The sequence below is a fragment of the Phyllostomus discolor genome, chromosome 9, assembly GCF_004126475.2.
Source record: "Phyllostomus discolor isolate MPI-MPIP mPhyDis1 chromosome 9, mPhyDis1.pri.v3, whole genome shotgun sequence".
Lineage (NCBI taxonomy): Eukaryota > Metazoa > Chordata > Mammalia > Chiroptera > Phyllostomidae > Phyllostomus > Phyllostomus discolor.
In genome coordinates this window covers 22,943,160-22,961,831 of record NC_040911.2, presented here as the reverse complement: position 1 = coordinate 22,961,831, position 18,672 = coordinate 22,943,160, and the positions used below count along the sequence as shown (strand labels likewise).

Genomic DNA, 18,672 nt, shown 5'->3' with positions numbered 1-18,672 from the left:
TGCTTGAGACAGCAAATTTTTTATTAAATCTACATTTTTAGAAAGGTTACTGAAATTTATACTTGGCGAATTTCCACTTATTGTGACTTCCTTGTTTCGCCTGTAGCCAGTGAAAGTTGTTACAATTCTTCACGAAACGAATTTTCTCTTGTATTGATTATAGCAACAGCTCAAGCCCAATAGTCACCTTGTCTCCTTAGCAACAACAACAAAAACGTCCCGTCAAAACAGAAACAACACAGAAAGCCTGGAAAGTAACCTGACCCGCGGCGTTTCTGGACATTATTTACCCTTAAGCAAGATGGAGGTCTCCTTTGCACTTGCGCAGAAGGAAAGATGGGCGGGGAGTTCCGGCGCGTCTAGTTTCGCTCGGGGCAAGGATTGGCGCCGCCCAGGGTGAGAGGCGGAACCGGAAGCGCTCTTGTTTTCGGACCCAGCTGGTTCAATCCCGGCGTTTTCCGGCGCCTTACTTCCAGCGGTAGGGTCTCGTTTTGCAGAGGTGCAATGGGGGAAGCGGAGAAGTTTCACTATATTTACAGTTGTGACCTGGATATCAACGTGCAGCTTAAGATGTAAGAGAATCTGGGCACAGGGACTGGCATTGCTGAAGTTGAGAGACAGGGAGGCAGGGACCTATGGGTTAGAGAGAGAGGGAGGTTACTAGTCTGAGGGCCGGCTTGGGGGCGGCGGGGAGGGTTGTGGCCAGGGCTGCGAAGGAAAACGGGAGCGTGGAGAGGGGTGCTGTGGAGGAAGGATTGAGGACACCGTTTCTGGGAGAAGGGCAGCTGTTAAGAATAATCCCTTAAGTCCCACGGTGTTTTACTTTCTTCAAAGCATTTTGATGTGCACAGCAACTTTTGAGGGATTATCCAGTTTTACAGATGAAGAAATCAAGTGTCCGTAAAGTCGTCCCGCAGTTAATAATGGGAAGATCTTTACTTTGGAGCGGGGCTTGGAGGTGGAGCGCAGGCTGAAGTTATGGAAAGGTAGACACAGGCAGATACAGATGCTGAAAGTGAGATGACCATGTGGGTGTACAGTAGTATTAGAAACAGTGAATGTGGTAGAGAGTTGAGAAGAATCTTTGGACAGTCTGACATTGTTTCGCCAGGGAAATTGGGAAGGTTAATGCAAAATTTGATGCAGGTTCGTTGCTGTTCTTGCTCAGTCATTTTGAATGGTGGCCACACAGTACACATACTTACTCAATGGAATCTACCACCCACTGACTAGTACAGTGAAGTCATCATTGTACATGCATGTTTATTCCAGTCCACTTTCCTTGGCTGCCAGGTTCCATTGATGTTGTATACACTACTCTTAATATATTAACAATGGCTGGATTTTTTTCCGGACAGACCATGTATATGCTGCTGGTTTTGTTTGTTTGTTTTCTGTTATGACTCCCTCCTCTTTGCTTTTCATTTTTAAGATATTGTTCAGGCTCTCTTCAGACATCTTTCTGGGACTAGAGTTCCCAACTCCAAGACTTTGATGTACAGCATCTTCCTGTGGTGGGAAGAATGTTGGCTTCGACCTTCTCTTCCTGGGTTTTTATTCTCATCTCTGTTACTCTGTGATCCCTGATCTCTGAGTCTCTGCTTCATCATTTATAGAATGAGCATATGGTGAAAAATAAATAAGAAAGAGTATATAAAATGCTTGGTACAATGTCTGACACAATCTTGACTTCCAATTGACGTTTCTACCTCTTAGAGTTTTCTGTGTTTATCTTTAATGACTTACAACACCATATTTTTTAATTTAAAGAAATGATCAGATAATACATCTATATAGAAAAAAATGAAAGTATAAAAAGAACATGCAGTTAAAAGTAAGTTTTCCCCACAGAAGCAAGGACTTAACATTTTCTTGTAATGCTGTGTTGTTTATCTTGTCTCTCATTTCTGGGCCTCTATGCCAAGTAAAGAAATCATTTGAAAGAATAGATAAATAAGTGCTCAGTTTGGAATTAATAAAAATGAAATCAAGGCTTGGAAAGCTGGTGATGTCTAGAAGGTAGACCAAGAGTTAATGATAGGATTTAAAGTTAAGAAGATAGAGGAATATGTTGATGAAGATAGAAATGGTTTTAAGGAAAGATACCTTTATTAGATGTAAAAGTAACTTGAATGTCATATACAGGAAAATGTTTAGGTCAGGGGTCCCCAACCTCTGGGCTGCACACTGGGACCCGTCTAGGCCTGTCAGGAACCGGGCCACACAGCAGGCGGTGAGCTTGAATGTCAGGTGCTTGAATCATCCCAGAACCATTCCCCCAACTCCAGTCTGTAGAAAAATTGTCTTCCACAAAACTGGTCCCTGGTGCCAAAAAAGTTGGGGACTGCTGGTTTGAGTAATATAAATTTATTGTAACAGCCATAAAGTCTTTAGTATTTGTTATCTATATGCTTAACAGAATGTTTGAACATTATTGTTCTTATGCTTCCAGAGGAAGTTTGGAAGGCAAGAGAGAACAAAAGAGTTACAAAGCTGTTCTAGAAGACCCGATGTTGAAGTTTTCAGGACTGTACCAAGAGACATGCTCTGACCTTTATGTTACTTGTCAAGTTTTTGCAGAAGGGAAGCCTCTGGCCTTGCCAGTGAGAACATCTTACAAGGCATTTAGTACAAGATGGAAGTAAGTAGTTGTCTTGCATATGGTGGGTTCCAGACTGTTCTCCCGTTTCTTTATACGTGTTGCTAACTGTGATTTGGTAGTGATTACAGGGGAACTTCCTAAAAAATTTCTTTAGTACTTATAAGAATGGTTGAAAAGTTTAAAGCAGTAACCTACTCAGATAGGATAAAGTATTAAGCATAATTAAGATGGAAGTGAGTTTGTTTGTATTTAGTATATTGATATGTTTTTATAACAACTTGACTGATTCACAAAATGACCCAATGAAAACCACATGTAGCATCTCTAAATTCTCTATTCTGTGTCTTTGAACACATAAATACTTCTTTTTTTTTAAGATTTTATTTATTTTTAGAGAGGAAAGGGAGGGAGAGAGAGAAACATCAATGTGCGGTTGCTGGGGGTCATGGCCTGCAACCCAGGTATGTACCCTGACTGGGATTCGAACCTGCGACACTTTGGTTCTCAGCCCGCGCTCAATCCAATGAGCTACGCCAGCCAGGGCTAATACTTCTTGATAGTCTTAAATGTTGTCTAGTTAGATGTTTGGAGCTCAGATTTGTGAAGAGAGATTTATTGTCATCTGTTTAGATCATATTTTTATTATATGAAACTTTTTTTTAAGTTCATATGGTTTGCTGATTTAAAGTAAAATTATGCTTATATTGATTTGTTTCCATAGCTGGAATGAGTGGCTAAAACTGCCTGTGAAATACCCTGACCTGCCCAGGAATGCCCAAGTGGCCCTGACTATATGGGATGTGTATGGACCAGGAAAGGCAGTGCCTGTCGGCGGGACAACAGTGTCACTCTTTGGGAAATATGGGTAAGCATTCTATTCTCCCAAGCTATAGGGATGTTGTAGTTTTCTGGTCCTTTTCTTTCTGGGAAGCTTAAATGGTTTATGCCCAGTCAGGTTCTTCTTCTTGCTGGCGCAGTAAAGAATTACATATTAGCAAGTCTATATTGCCAACCAAGCAAAGTTTGTTAGTGATACCTTCTCATGGAAGAGAATGGGCCCTGCTGATGTGGGGGTGAAAGGCATAGGCTTCAATGGCGAAGAGCAAGGGGGGGAAAGCGTCAGGTCATTTGTCCTGAGGATGTAAACAGTTGGCAGGATGGTGGTGAAGAAGTTACCTATTGATTGGTGGGTAAATGGGGTGCCAGTTTCCCCTGGGGGGACGTGACTTCCCAAATGCAGGTATGTGTGGGCATCTGTTAGCCCAAATTCTTATCCTGCTCTAGACCCCATTTGTTCATCTTGTTGTAAGACAGGTATATGACAGGAGGCAGTTAAAGTTGGGGCAGTTACTCAAAGCTATTTATGGGCTCTTTCTGTAAGCATTAGGGATACCCATGTAAAACAGATAGTGACCAGAGGTAGGCAGTTAGCCAAAGCTGTTTTATGGGCTGCTTCTTTGGGCACTGTGGACCCCCTCCTCTTCCCCTTTCTAGACCTTGGGATGAAAGCATAGTTTCAAAGGCTTTCTCCCACACAGTGGAAACCATATGTAGAATTTCAAGGACTCCCCTCCTCCCATGATAGCATGGTATTTCTTGTGATGCTGGAATACCTGGCAGTACTGTCAGACCAGGCTTGGGACTGCTGAGTCAGTGGGTGAGACGTGTCTCCCTCCTCCTCCTTGCCTTGGTTTTCTATCCTTCCTGCCCAACAGTACATTGTTCTGTCATTCTTGAGACTGAATTTGACACATTTCTTATGAGATATGCAAATAGATTAATCAAGAAACACAATTTATATTGCTCTACTTTTAGTGATTGGTAATGTGATTCCTATTAGAAAATAGTCATTGGAAGTAGGACTCTTGCTTTCAGGAAAAAAGACCATATGGTGTGTACTGTAATAGCGTTGTTTTTTCTGCTTAGTTATAATAGTGATAAAAAGGGCAATAAGCAGGTTTAAAAAGCACTAATTTTCTAATAATGGTAATGATTATAATAGAAAACTTGTTAGTATAATTTCTAAAAATTTACAGATAATAGAAGTTGATTGTGGAAAAAAACCAAAACCATATTTCTATCACTTGTCTTCTGGAACAGAGGAATCACTCTTTATCTTTAGGGAATTGTTGATATTCTGTTATTCTCTCTGCATAGTAAGTGGAATTTTTCTTTAAAGAACTTGATAAAGGTCATTTATCAAGTATTGAATTACCTTAATATATGCTTTCTGTAGGAAAGACAGGTGTATGTTTTATTTTTAATTTTTTTAACTTTCATTTGTTTTAAGAATGTGGTACTGCCCTGGTAACCTGATGGCTTTTGAATTTTTGTCTTTAAATTTTGTCATGAACTGTTACTCTTAACATGTTTGAAATATTTCCATCTTTATTCTCTGTAATGTGCGATAGGAGCCCCTCCAAGTTGACCCCATGTCCTTTTGAGAGTACCCCAGCAGTCATTAGTAGCTTTGTGCTTTCTGGCAGACAAGCTATTCCAGGCTCATTGGCAATTTTCTGCCCCAGAAGTGGTGTCTCTAAAAGATGTCCTACTTTCTTTCACTGCCAAACAGTAGAAACCTTAATCTAAAGATTATCAAACTTATTAATTCTGATCCATTTTGTCCAGTAGGGAGTGGGTGAGAGACAGGGGGAGTGAGAGAGAGAGGGGAGAAACATCAAGTGTGGTTGCCTCTCATGGGCACCCTACTGGAGGCCTGGCCCACAACCTAGGCATGTGCCCTAATGGGAATCGAACCCTCGACCATTTGGTTTGCGGGCCGGCACTTAATCCACTGAATGACACCAGCTAAGGCTCAAAATGTTTTAATATTATATAGGGATAATCTTCTTCATTGGTTCTCCTTTAATTTTTTTAAAATTTTTTAATATATTTTATTGATTATGCTATTACAGTTGTCCCATTTCCCCCCTTCTCTTCCCTCCACCCAGCACCCCCTCTCCCAACCACATTCCCCCCCTTTAGTTCATGTCCATGTGTATGAGTTCTTTAGTTTCTACATTTCCCATACTATTCTTGCCCTCCCCCTTTCTATTTTCAACCTACCTTCTATGCTACTTATTCTCTGTACCTTTTCCTCCTCTCTCCTCCTCCCACTCCCCTGTTGCTAACCCTCCATGTGCCCTCCATTTCTGTGGTTCTGTTCCTGTTCTAGTTGTTTACTTAGTTTCTTTTGGTTTTGCTTTAGGTGTGGTTGTTAATAATTGTGAGTTTGCTGCCCTTTTACTATACATGTCTTTTCTTTATCTTCTTTTCTTAGATAAGTCCCTTTAGCATTTCATAAAATAAGGGCTTGGTGATGATGAACTCCATTAACTTGATCTTATCTGAAAAGCACTTTATCTGCCCTCCCATTCTAAATGAGAGCTTTGCTGGATAGAGCAATCTGGGATGTAGATCCTTGTCTTTCATGACTTGGAATATTTCTTTCCAGCCCCTTCTTGCCTGTAAGGTCTCTTTGGAGAAATCAGCTGACAGTCTGATGGGAACTCCTTTGTAGGTTACTGTCCCCTTATCTCTTGCTGCTTCTAGGATTCTGTCCTTCGTTTTTACCTTGGCTAATGTAATTATGATGTGCCTTGGTGTGTTTCTTCTTGGGTCCAACTTCTTTGGGGCTCTCTGAGCTTCTTGGATTTCTTGGAAGACTGTTCCCTTTGCCAGATTGGGGAAGTTCTCCTTTATTATTTGTTCAAATACGTGCTCAATTTGTTGCCTTTCCCCTTCCGATTCTGGTACCCCTATAATTCGGATGTTGGAACGGTTAAAGGTGTCCTGGATGCTCTTAAGCTTTTCCTCGTTTTTTTGAATTCTTATTTCATCATGCTTTCCTGCTTGGTTGATTCTATCTTCCTTCTGGTCTACAGTATTGTTTTGAGACTCAGATTCCTTCCTTTCACTATTGGCTCTCCTCTGTGTATCTTCCTGCATCTCTTTTATGGTAACCTGCATCCTTTGATCTAATTTGCACCCAAAATCAACCAATTCCGTGAGCTTTCTGATCACCAGTGTTTTGAACTGTGTATCTGATAGATTGGCTGTTTCTTGGTCACTCAAAAGGATGAGTCCTGGGGGACTGATCTGTTCTGTTGGAAACATGTCTTTCCCTGTCTCTCCTTTTTTTTTTCCGGTCTGGTCGCTCTTGTTACAGTGGGGGGCGGAGCCTTAGGTGTTCACCAGGGCTGGACACCCCAGTCGCTAGATTATGACGTTATATGTGGGGGTGGGGTGGGGGCGGGAGCAGGGATGGGAGGGAACAATGGTGGTAGTTCCGTTCCCCTGGACTCAGACCCTTCTTTGGGATCCTTGGCTGTGAGCTCTGCCCTGGTCCACAATCGCTGCCCCTCTGGGTCTGCCAGCCGCAGCTTGCGTACTCAGGGATCACCGCTGCCTTCTTGCGCCCCCGGATGGCTGTCGCGCCGATTTCACGCCAGACTTTCCCCGACCTCCGCGCGCCACCGACCCGTGCCAGCCCTGCGCCCGCCTGGCTCGTCTTCTCCTACCAGTCTGGATATATGGGTCTACTTCAACTTCTTGGCTGTCCGACTTCCATTCAGATAAATCCTCTGTCAGTTCTGGGTGTTATTCTGTCTGTAAATTATTGTTGTTCTAATCTTGGTTGTGCGAGGAGGTACGGTGTGTCCACCTACTCCTCCATCTTGCCGGAAGTCCCCTGGTTTTCTTTTTAGAATTTCTCTGGACGTTCTGTTTTGTCAGACAGATTTTAATATTATTTCCTCAATTTAAAAAGAGCTCATTGTTATTTTGTTGAAAAATTGTATTGAATTGTATATGTTAATTAAAGAGATAATCGGCACCTTTAATAATACTGAACTGTTCTATCCAGGAATAGGGTGTCTCAGAAAGGCTTAAACTCGTGGATAAAATCTAGATGTAATTCCATTTAGAATAGCTTGATTGTTTAGTAATAAGTGGGTATTTTAGTTTAATGTAGCTATTAAAGAGATACTTATTATTGAAATCTATACAGGAATAATAATTCAGACATAGCCTGAGACTTTGATAAAATAGCATGTTTCAGTAGAACAGGCATATTACCAAATAAGTGTTGTTCCTTTTCCAGAGTGTTTGTTCCTTTTTACTTTTCTAGGGTGGGGTTTGCTTTCCTCGGAGAAAAAGTACACAGCAGTTTATTTCTCATACTAGAGTCTTAGTGGTTAAGTGTTCTTGAGAAGCAGGCAGGTAGACCTCGTGGTTTTTCCTCCTGGCCTCATCATAAGTGGTTTACCTTCTGGAATATTAGCTGCAGGTTCCCTCATAAACATGCCTCTTTAGCACCGTGTGCATTTTAGGTGACCTTAGCATACTTGCATAGTTTCTGGGGCACTCTGATTAGGACATGGGTGTGAAACCATTGAAACTCCCACCGAAGTGTGGTGAGATGACCTGCCTAAAGCAAATAAACTCTCAGATTGACGTTTGTGATACTCTTTCCCTCAGATTTTGACAAGTTCTTAAAAAGTACATGGAGTCAGTAGTAGGCAATCTATGTATAGGAACCATCTGGTGAGCTCACTAAAAAAGCCCCTTCCCGAGTTCTCACTACTCATTAAGACTCTGGTGGGGGTGTAAGAAATCAGCATTTTTAACAGGCATCCCCAGTGATTCTGTGAGTGGTGGCCTGTGGACCATATTTTGAGACACACTGCATTAACCTTTTCATAGTAATCTATTTATATGACTTTTGCATACAGTTCTTTTCAGAGTTTCTTCCTTTACTCCGTCCTCTGGCACCCACTTTATTTGTATTTGTATGTATATCCCAGTAAAAGAGTAATTTCCTTGCCTTTCTCCCAAACATGCCAGAAATGTGCCTGAACATAAACCGGAGTATTTGTTCTACTTTACAAAGTAATTAAAGCCCAAAGATTTCCATGAAGGTAGTGGGGGTTAAATTTCAATTAGGGGTTTTTTTGGTATCAAATGAAGTAAAACTTTTAATCTTGGAGAGTCATCTATTTTCTCTTAACTGGAAAAATAGCTCATGCTGTCCCTCCATGTCCTGAACACATCAGATGTTACATACAAATGAATGAAACACAGCCGAGAGCAGCACTGATTCTGAGAGATTACCTCCTGGAGAGCAAGGTTCCTCAAAGACGAGTCATTGATTTACTGCTTTCAGAATTCCCGCATGTCTCTGTACTAAATACATACACTCTTATTCACTTGATATTTTTTATTTAAGTCAGCTCACTTTTCTTTGCTTCCAATTTAGTTGAAAGCAAAAATTTAATATCCAGCTGTACACGGAAAACAAGTATTATTTAACATTGGCAGGTAATAATAAATACAGTGAAAATAACTGTTACTAATGTCACTAAGTATTAGAATTAAAGCAAAAAATTCCAATGAAATACAAATGATACTAAATCTGTTTGCTTTGCAAATATGTATAAATGCCTACAAAAAAAGTCCTTTAATTAGAATGGTTCTGTTTGTGCCTAGTTAAATATAAGGGGAGATTCAGCTAACTGTCACTTAAGGTTTTACATCAACATTTTCTTTTACTTGTTGAACTCCTATATGGTAGGGCATTTAGCCAAATGAACATTAGATTTTCATAGAGTTAGTTCCATGGATACTTTGAACAGTGGGGAAGGAATGCAAAAAACCTAGAGCCCTTTCTGCTATTCCCTTGAGGCTGACACTTATACCGACCTTTACCTCAGAAGAAGGAATTCAAAGAAAATGTATAAAATTAAAATAACTCCTTTTTCACTCTGTGTCCTGGGGTCTTTCTTTGAGTTTCGGTGGAGACAAGCCCAGTAATTCCCTAGAGTGATGCTGGTCTTCCTGTGCAGCTCTGAATTGTTCAGGAGTTCCAGGCGCCACAGCAGAGTGCAAACATTGACTGGAGCCGCTGCACAGCTGCCTCTCTGCGTGGTGCTGCTGGCATCGAGGGAGAGAGGTCAGCCTGGGTCTTCTGAGTGTCCTCAGCCAGAAGCCTGTGCCGATTTTCTTCCACCTCCCATTAAAAATCATGCCATGCGCTTCCATATCCTCCTGACTTAGGGAAACAGTAGTTTCCTCAAATGTTTCTTTAAGCAGTGAAATAATACCAGAAGCTCCCCAGTTGTTCCCTAAATAGTTCTGGTATGGACTTAGTAGGCTTTAAATAGTGGTCCTCAAAGCATCTAATAGTTGAATTATAGTATTGGGAATCTCATGGCTATCAGCTCTTGCCATTTGCAAGTATCTGTTTTTTATACTTGAGTCAGTGTGAAGCAGTACTTCTTGAAGAATAGTGTAATTAATAATTGAAAGACCGTGTCTGTTAGGATATGGCTAGAATAACTAATGGTTCTCATTTTGAAAGTCTAGCTTGTGAGATTTCTAAGTAGGCGAGGAATGGATTGATCATTAGATTAAATTGGCAAAGAACCATAGGCAAGCTGCAGATTTCTCCTGCAGATGTCTTTTCCAAATGTGACTTCTGAAGTCAGGGCGGTTGCTGCTGTAGTGGCTTGGCACTGGGAGCTGGAGCAGCAGCAGCAGCTGTTGCTGGGGCCTCCGCTGGCATCTGAAGGAGGGCCTGCTGTGCTGTTTCTTTTGTGTTGCCTGCTTGGCTTAATTTCCCAGTGGACACGATGCTCTTGAGCATCTTCTGGCTTGCCACCTGGAGGCTATGTAACTCTACAAAGTTTCCATTAGTGTCAAAAAAGTAATATGTTTACTTGATCATTCGAGTCACTCGCTATCACCCCCGCCCTCCTTGTCCCCATCCTTAAATCTACTCTCCAGATCCATCCCAAGGCACCTAAATCATTTAGTAAACTGACTTCCTGCCAATTGTACTTATTTTTGATTTAGTTAAGTTCAGCCAGTTGAAGTAGTCACTGGAGTGTAGGGAGGTAGAGAAAAGGAGTGGAGACCTTCTGAGGCTTCTGAAGGTAGATTTAAGGATATTCATGTAAAGAGATGTTGTCACCTCGCTGTACCCAGTTTCTTAGAGACTAAGCGGGTCTGCTTGATGTTGAATCTGTATCTCATTTGAATTGGAAAGAAAATGAACTTTATGAAAGGCTTGTATATATGCTTTTTTGTAATGCAACTTTTATTTTTGATCTTGAACATGGCAAATACTAAGACTTTTGGTTCTCCACAGCCAGTCAGTGCATTTGTGTTGCGCTTACAAGTAAAGCTTTTGCAGATGTGGTTGCTGCATATTACCTGTTTATTGCCCACCTTAGAGACTTTGCAACAGATACGGTCTTTAATCTTATTGTGCTCATGAGCTTCTAACCATCCTTTATAGTTCCCAAACTAAATGTTTATGGCATCATTACTTTGCATAATGTTCAGTGAAAATCCTCTTTGTTACTCCAGGAAAATCTATGAAGAAATTTTCCATTAGTCAGAACATGATAATAATAGTTTTAAAGATTCATGTAAAACTTTTACAGTTAAGTGCAATGTTTTTAAAGATTGGAAAAATGTGTGTGTGTGTGTGTATATATATATATATATATATGCACGCAACATGTACCTTATTTTTAAAAATATTTAATGTCGGTGTGCAGAGTGCTTTGGACTTGCCTGTTCTTTGGCAGCCTGCTCTTTCAGCCTTGGGGGATACTATCTGAGTAGACGTTATGTTGTCTGAATGGTTTTGTTAAAACAAAAACACTGAAACAGGGAGGACACACTAACAGAAGACTTGTATTCTAGATCTTCTTGGTAGTTTTTTGAAGGAAACATGACAATCAAAGGTCATTAATTGTTTCACTTTAAAGTAGGATCACCAAGCTCAGAATTTCTCACTATGTGTTTTGTAGACGTGGGAATTTTTCTTTATATGGATCCACTATTTTATTTTCCATCAGACATTGCTCTTATAGAAAAGAAGACAGGAAAAGAGTCAACCTGTACCTATTTTGTAGCAGTTAATACTATAAGCACTTCTTACTTGTGCTGATTTACTTATTTTTCTAACAGTCCTGTGAGGTACAGGTACTCTTTACAATCATATTTTATAGATGAGGAAGCTGAGGCACAGAGAAGTGAAGCAATTAATTTAACCAAGGTCACATAGGTCATAGATGGCACAACTGGGATTTGGACCCAAACAGTTTGACGGTACAGCTTGCTATGCTGAATCATCGCCTAAAGTAGACAGTTATGTAATTATTTAAATTTTGTTTCAGTTGTTGTGAATATGACATTTTTTCATTGGGCGGGAATCTGGTCTCTATTACTTCTAAGATCTCCACTGAAGTGTTGAAGGGTGTGTGGTCCATTACTGATCCTTCTGTTTGTCCAGTCTGTCCTTAGAATCTCTGTAATAGTTCTGATTGCCTGGAGAGGGAAAGGATGGCGTGTGAAAAACAGTGTTTTACTTGGATTTAAGTTGCTTAGTTGCTTTACAACCCACGGGAGGTTTAAAGCTTGGCAAAAGAGACACATATTTCCTAGTGTGGGATTCTCTCTGTTTAGGGATCCAACATTTTCTATAATGAATGGCATTAATTTACTTCTACCCTGAACTTTCTCTTTTTGCCTAGCATGTTTCGCCAAGGGATGCATGATTTGAAAGTCTGGCCTAATGTGGAAGCAGATGGATCAGAACCCACGAAAACTCCTGGCAGAACAAGCAGTACTGTCTCAGAAGATCAGATGAGCCGCCTCGCCAAGGTAGAAAGAAACTATTGGAACAGGTGGAAAGCTCTGAATGATGTCTGTTGTAGTATAAATTAACACCATGAGTTCTGTCATATTATTTTTTAATTTAGATTTAATTTTTTAATAGTTTTATTGAAATATTTACGTCTCATAAAACTCACTCTTGGAAAGTGTACAGTGCATTGAGTTTTAATAGATTCACAGAGTTGTACCATCATCACCACTATTTAATTTTAGAGCATTTTCATAAAAATGTAACCATGTACCCTTTAGCAGTCACTCCCTATTCCCTCCTCCCTCCAGCCACGGGCAACTACTAATCTGCTTTCTATCTTCGTGAATTTTCCCATTCTGGATATTTCATGTAAATGGAATCGTATATTATGGGGCTTTTTGTGTCTATAATTCCATCAGATTTGAAAATGTGGAGCTTTTGGTGATATTTTCAAGATGACCACCAACCTTTTTGTGACATAGTCCTAAAGATGCCACACATTACATGCTAGAAATTCTTAACCTTTGGAAGTGAAGATTCCATATACTATTAGTTAATCTAGTTTTGTAAGCAGACTGAGTTACTACCTTTTTCCTTCAAAATTGTTTTAATGAAGTGTTTTCATTTAGAAATACAAAAGCTAAGCTCAAATCTGTGCTTAAATCAGAACAATATAGCTTATTTTTTCAAAATTTTTTCACAAAGCATTATGCTAAATAGATCCTTTTACAATTCTTAAAAGACTTTCTTTTCATTCTTACATGTATTTTTTCTTTGCAATCTTATTAGTATAGATGGACCTCTCATGTCTGGAGAAAGTTTTGATCCCAAGAATTTTGTAGCTTGTTGCCTGAAGCCTGTATATGGAAGAAATACTAATTACAGAGAATAAGTACTTGCATTGGCTAAGCTTTGTGCTTCAACATAAAGTTTTTGCTGTCAAGTCCATTCTGTGTCTTTTTGTATAGTTCTCTTATGGAAAAATGATGTCATGGCTTTCTAACCATATTACTATTACCACCATCCTCCTCCATAATTAAATAAATGAAGTGTAATTTTCAATTCAGCTGCTTATTCTAAGATTTTATTTACATTCTTACGTGGGATATAGGAAGGTTCTCAGACTTGTCATTTGTCTACCTACTTTTTAAGGGTTTATCTGAGTGATGAACTTTGATTTAATCTTCCCTATGGCTTTTGTAAATCTTGAATAATTAATAGAAATTTCATAGAATGTGTTAAAGAAGCAAACACTCTTAAATGGCTTTATTAGAACATCATTATGATTCACATTATGGTTGAAATACTAAGTTTGAGGGGGAATGGGCAGACTGAAGAAATATAAAGCTGTATAGTTGTACGGTTTATCCACTTTGCTTCTCATTAAATGAATTATTTAGGCTTCTGTTCATATGTTTTTAATTTTTTCCCAATTATTTTTGATGAAAGTTTCAAAAATAATTTTTATAACAACTGACTATGACCTCCTTCAAATAGCAATATATACAGCATTAGAATTTGTTTGAACTGGACTTCTAGCTTCCTACTGTAGCAAAATGTCATAGCACACATTTCTCATTTTTACCTTTTAAATTTTATAGTTGGAAAACAGAGATGTGACTTGATAATGATCAGCTCTTTATGATTGAAGAATAACCCTTAAAAACTCGTGTGAGTTTGTAGTTATTTTTTTGGTTATCAGTGCACATTTGCAACTCTAGAAATGATGACCAAGCATGCACACTACACGAGGGGTTAGGAAGAGGCCTTGTTATCACTTTTGTTAATTAGTAGCTATCATCATTAGTAATCTGAATTTTTTATAACTGAGTTGGGCGAGTTGGGCCCTTCTTTTTCAAGAGAGAATTATTAAAATTTATATGCTGTCTGTATTGCCCAGAGTGGGTAACAGTTCTCAAGTCAGTCTTTATGCATTGGTTTCTAAATTTTTTAAATAGGAATAAAAATTAATGAGAATATGCATCTTACAGTCTTTATGATGCTAATTGGAGATGAGCTTTTTTCAAAGGTCTTTGTCCCTAAAAGAATTATGCTTTTTACTTGAGTGGAGACTTCAGAGCTTGCTATACTGTGACAGCTTGCATTTCTGTTAACTCACATTCCCCAGAAATTAAATGGAAACCGTTAAAACCAGTTATTACATTTCTTAAGGGGAAAAAATGCATCATGTTTGCAGCATTGTTGAAGTAACTGCTCCTTCTTTGGAGGAAGCTTTTTATTTCTTGGCACTTGGGGCTAATATGTCTCACTCTTCTCTAAGCAACAGTTGGTCATGTTCTATGAGGTTCCAAAGCCTAGTATATCCCTACTGCTGTAGAAGAAGAATGGGTTTTAAAAGTGATGTCTTAGGTTTCATGCAATTGGGGCTCAGACACTTGGGAGCAGTGTACAGTGGGAAGAGCACTGTAGTACGAGGCAGAGATTTGCTGTCCAGCCGACTCAGGAAAAACCGTTTCTAACCCTGTAAAATCAGAAATTCAGAATGAGTGATTTCTGAGGTTCTATGTAGCTGTGCATATATCCTGTGATCTAAAAGCACTGAAATAGTAGATAATTGGGATTATTCATCTACCTGGATTTTATAGTTATCACCTTAGTAGAGAATGAACATGTGGTTGTGAGTTTGCATTTGTGAATGTGTTGTGTTCATGTCACTTTTTTTCTTCAATGACTGTGCCTGCAGCAAAGTATTGCTCAGGGCCTGTCTAATGTGAGTGCTGTGGTTGTGCTCTCAGATTTTGTTGTTGTTGTTATTGGATTAGTGCCTGCTTTGTCCCTTAAATTTTTCAGACTGGATTCCTGAGCCCGTTTCCCTTGCCTTGTACCCCAGAGAAGGTGTACTTTGGTATTTGTTATGGTCTTAATTTCTACACTTACAAGAAAGAGGGTATACTTGCTATTTGTTATGTTCTGAAATTGAAATTATTCATTTTGTTTAAAACTGTTCCAGAATAGCTCTCTTTTTCCCTCCATCCCTGTCACTCACCTTTCCTCCCCCACCTCACAGGTTTCTGGTTCCACTTTAAAAGGTTTGTTCAGTTAAATTATCATTTTCTTCAGCAAAATATTTGAAAATTGTCTTTACTGTAACATACTTTTAAAAACTAGGAAAGAATGTGTATGATCATGTTTGTATTTTCATATAGTAGGAACAGAAATTTTCAATGTAAAACTCATATTTTTCACACTCCCTTTTTAAGACAAGAAATGAATATTCAAAAGATGAGGTTTAAATGGTTAGTCGGAATGGTTTATTTTTTGTTGCACTTTGATTTTCCAGCCAGTGAATTTACTATGATTGTTTCTAATTGTTGAGAAGGCAGTTGGCTTAAGTGTAAAAAGGTATACATAAATCTTAATAATAGGGCAGCATAGTTACCATGTATTGTACCCACGAGCCAAAATAAATAGCAGAGTGACAATTTCGAACTGCAGTGTTAGACATGCTGAAGTCTTGGCTGCCTGGGGATAATGGGACAAGAGGACTGTGAAATGAAGATGAACTGTTTAAATGGCCTTTGAAAAGATGGTGCTACATAATTGTTAAACAAACAATCTGAAACCCAAGCTGGGTTAAATATTCTTATTCTGATGTATTGCTCAGCTAAGAAAGGAGAATTATAACTGCAGTATGACTAACTGAAGTTTAAAAACCTTATTTCTACGTTTAACATTTTAAAAAATCAAGTCCTTTCAGAAGAATTTTGGTGTAATTAACCTCTAATGATTTGACACCATTTTGCAAACGTGGGTAGTTTTCCTCTGAGGAAAAATGAGTGTGAAAAAAGGAAACAATTGAATAGTCTTCAGTTTAGTTATTTTATGTAATTGGATTTCTTAGTGTAGGGGGCAGGAAGAAGTGTATATTAAAATACACTCTTTTCCCCCATCTTCCTCATTATCTTGTCTTTTCCATCTCTAAATTTCCCTAATTAATTTTTAGTGATATAGTACTTTTCTGTTTGAATTGATTTGTGAAAATAATCAAAGGACAGACTTCTGGGGCATTTATTACACTTCCATTGTCCATGACCCAGCCTTTTAATGATTGTGGCCTTGAGCGAATTTGCCCATTGTTCCCATCTGCTCTGTTTTTCAGCTTGTCATATGTTAAGAATTTTATGACTAGGACGCATATCCACCTGGGGTTTTGGATGTGACTACCAAGCTTTAGTGTTTGATTTATATTTGAATCCATGGCTTTAGACACGAAAGGTTAGTACAAAAGCATGCTTTTCTACTGTCTCCTTTTCATTTTAGCATCTCTGCTTGATGCCTTTGGAATGTGCTGTAGTTTCCATCAATTTGATTAAGTGGCGGCAAAGAGAGTGCAACGACTAGATGAAAAACGTTTTGTGGTCTGAGTGACACAGATAGGTTAGGGAATGTTGACCAGTGTGTGCATATTGGTACAGTGAAGTGGTGGTAAGATGTGATGTTCTAGACTGAGCTTCAAATTGCCTGCATGGGGTCACTGTGGTTCAGGGGCAGGCCTCAGGTTGTTAGCAGGAGGAACTAGATGTTTCTAATTCATGCAAGAATAACTAATATCTTGAGAATAGGTTCATGTCAATCAATTCAAAGGGTTATTTATAATCTAGAGCTGTACTGTTTAATAGTCACAGATCACATGTGGCAATTTAAGTTTCAGTTAATTAAAATTAAATAAAATTCAGAACTTTATGTTACCATAATGATTTTGCCATAATCACATTTCAGGTGCTCAGTACCCAAATACCCATATGTGTCTTGCAGCTGCTTGTTGGACAGTGCAGATACGGAATGTTGTCATTATTCCCGAGAGTTCAGTTAGATAGCACTGGTCTAGAGTGCTAGTTTACTAATTTGTAACGGATGAGTTACCATTTTATTGCCTTCTTAGTAATCACAATGCTTGTGTCGGCTATCCAGAACACCATTTTCCAAGGTACCTTGGAAATTAAATTAGTCTTCAGGAGACTGTTGATTTCTTAGTGAGCCATGAAGGAACTAGAAAGTTTTGTGAGATATTTCTCTCATTTTGAGGGAAATCTTAGAAGAAAAGGACTTTCTCTCTTGACATTATCGTTCTAGTTGCAGGATTACTTGAATATGCTAGCCACACCACATCTTTTGAATAAACATTGACAAATTATCATGATCACAAACAATTTTTTAAAATTGAGAATAAGGTAACAAAAAATTTTTTGTCACATTAGTGAGGTGGGATTGAGACTCTTAGAGTTAAATTATTATATAGTACTATTTGACCTGCTGAAATACTTTGCACTGAATGCATTGCATTGAATGAGTACTTGTCTTGAGGCATTAATTGTTAGAGAAGTTCACTGGGATTTTTATTTCTAGTATGTGGACGAGCCCTCTTACTCTCCACCATCATCACCTGTTGTGTGTGGAAGGCACACTTCTAAATGTCGAAAACAAAGTATATTACCAGGTTGATGCTGTCATTGTTATTAGTAACGTTATGAGGAATAATAACTGTAATGATAATCATCTTGCATGTATAAAGTGCTTTAATTACCTGTAAAACCCTTTAGCATAGATTGAGAACTCAAATGGAGAAATTGTTAAAATCGTGGCTTTGGAGACCATTTTTCATTCAGATTCCAGTTGTGTCTCTTGTTTAAATGTGAAGAATCATTTAATTTACATGGTTCTTCGGTTGGCTCTATTTGAAGGGCCTTGGAAGAAATAATTTGAGAGCAGTTATGTTAGTACCTGGTTTTCATTTCAGATGGTGAAGTTATGTTAATCAAATGGGTTTTTATTTTTTGAGTTTTTGTTATGAGGTAAGAAAACTTTAGTTAGCATACCTTAAAAATGCTGACTTCGATGGTTTTCTCAACAGAGATTTTTGCACAGTGAATTGTTTTTAAAAGAGCTGTAGTGTTTAAATAACATTATTTTTTTCTCATTACAAAGATAGTATACATCTTCTACCATGGTAGGAGCTTGTTAAAGCACAAAAACTGTAAAAAATCACCTCTGATCCTTTATCCAGAAATAACCATCATTAATATTTTAATTGACATGCTTTCAGTAAATCAATATGTATGTTATAATGAATGAATGCAGATTTTTTCCATTTATTTATTTATTACCTTTTAAATTTGCATATTTTGTTGAATTTATTGGGGTGACATTGGTTAACAAAACTATGTAAGTTTCAGGCAGGGGTACAGTCCTTTTTTTTTAAATTTTAAACATTTTTTTAAAAATTTTAATTGTTCAAGTACAGTTTTCTGCCTTTTACTCCCATCCCAGCCCATTCTGCCCCCACCCTCCCCACCTCCCTCCTGTTTCCACCCCCCGCCTTGATATTTTTAAATTGGGATCATATCGTGTGTGTTTAATTGAATCCTGCTTTCACACTTAATGGTGTCTCAAAATT

General features: G+C 38.6%; 1 protein-coding gene across 1 annotated transcript in view; it reads left to right on the top strand.

Annotated features, from left to right (window-relative positions):
• Nucleotides 1-411: 411 nt before the first annotated feature.
• PIK3C3 (phosphatidylinositol 3-kinase catalytic subunit type 3) overlaps nucleotides 412-18,672 on the top strand; it is a 107,447-nt gene continuing 89,186 nt past the window's right edge. The window contains exons 1-4 of the mRNA XM_028524375.2: nucleotides 412-572; nucleotides 2,453-2,641; nucleotides 3,324-3,467; nucleotides 12,145-12,274. Of these exons, the coding sequence (XP_028380176.1) occupies nucleotides 505-572; nucleotides 2,453-2,641; nucleotides 3,324-3,467; nucleotides 12,145-12,274 (531 nt within the window). The 5' untranslated portion in view covers nucleotides 412-504. The remainder of the gene's footprint in view (nucleotides 573-2,452; nucleotides 2,642-3,323; nucleotides 3,468-12,144; nucleotides 12,275-18,672) is intronic.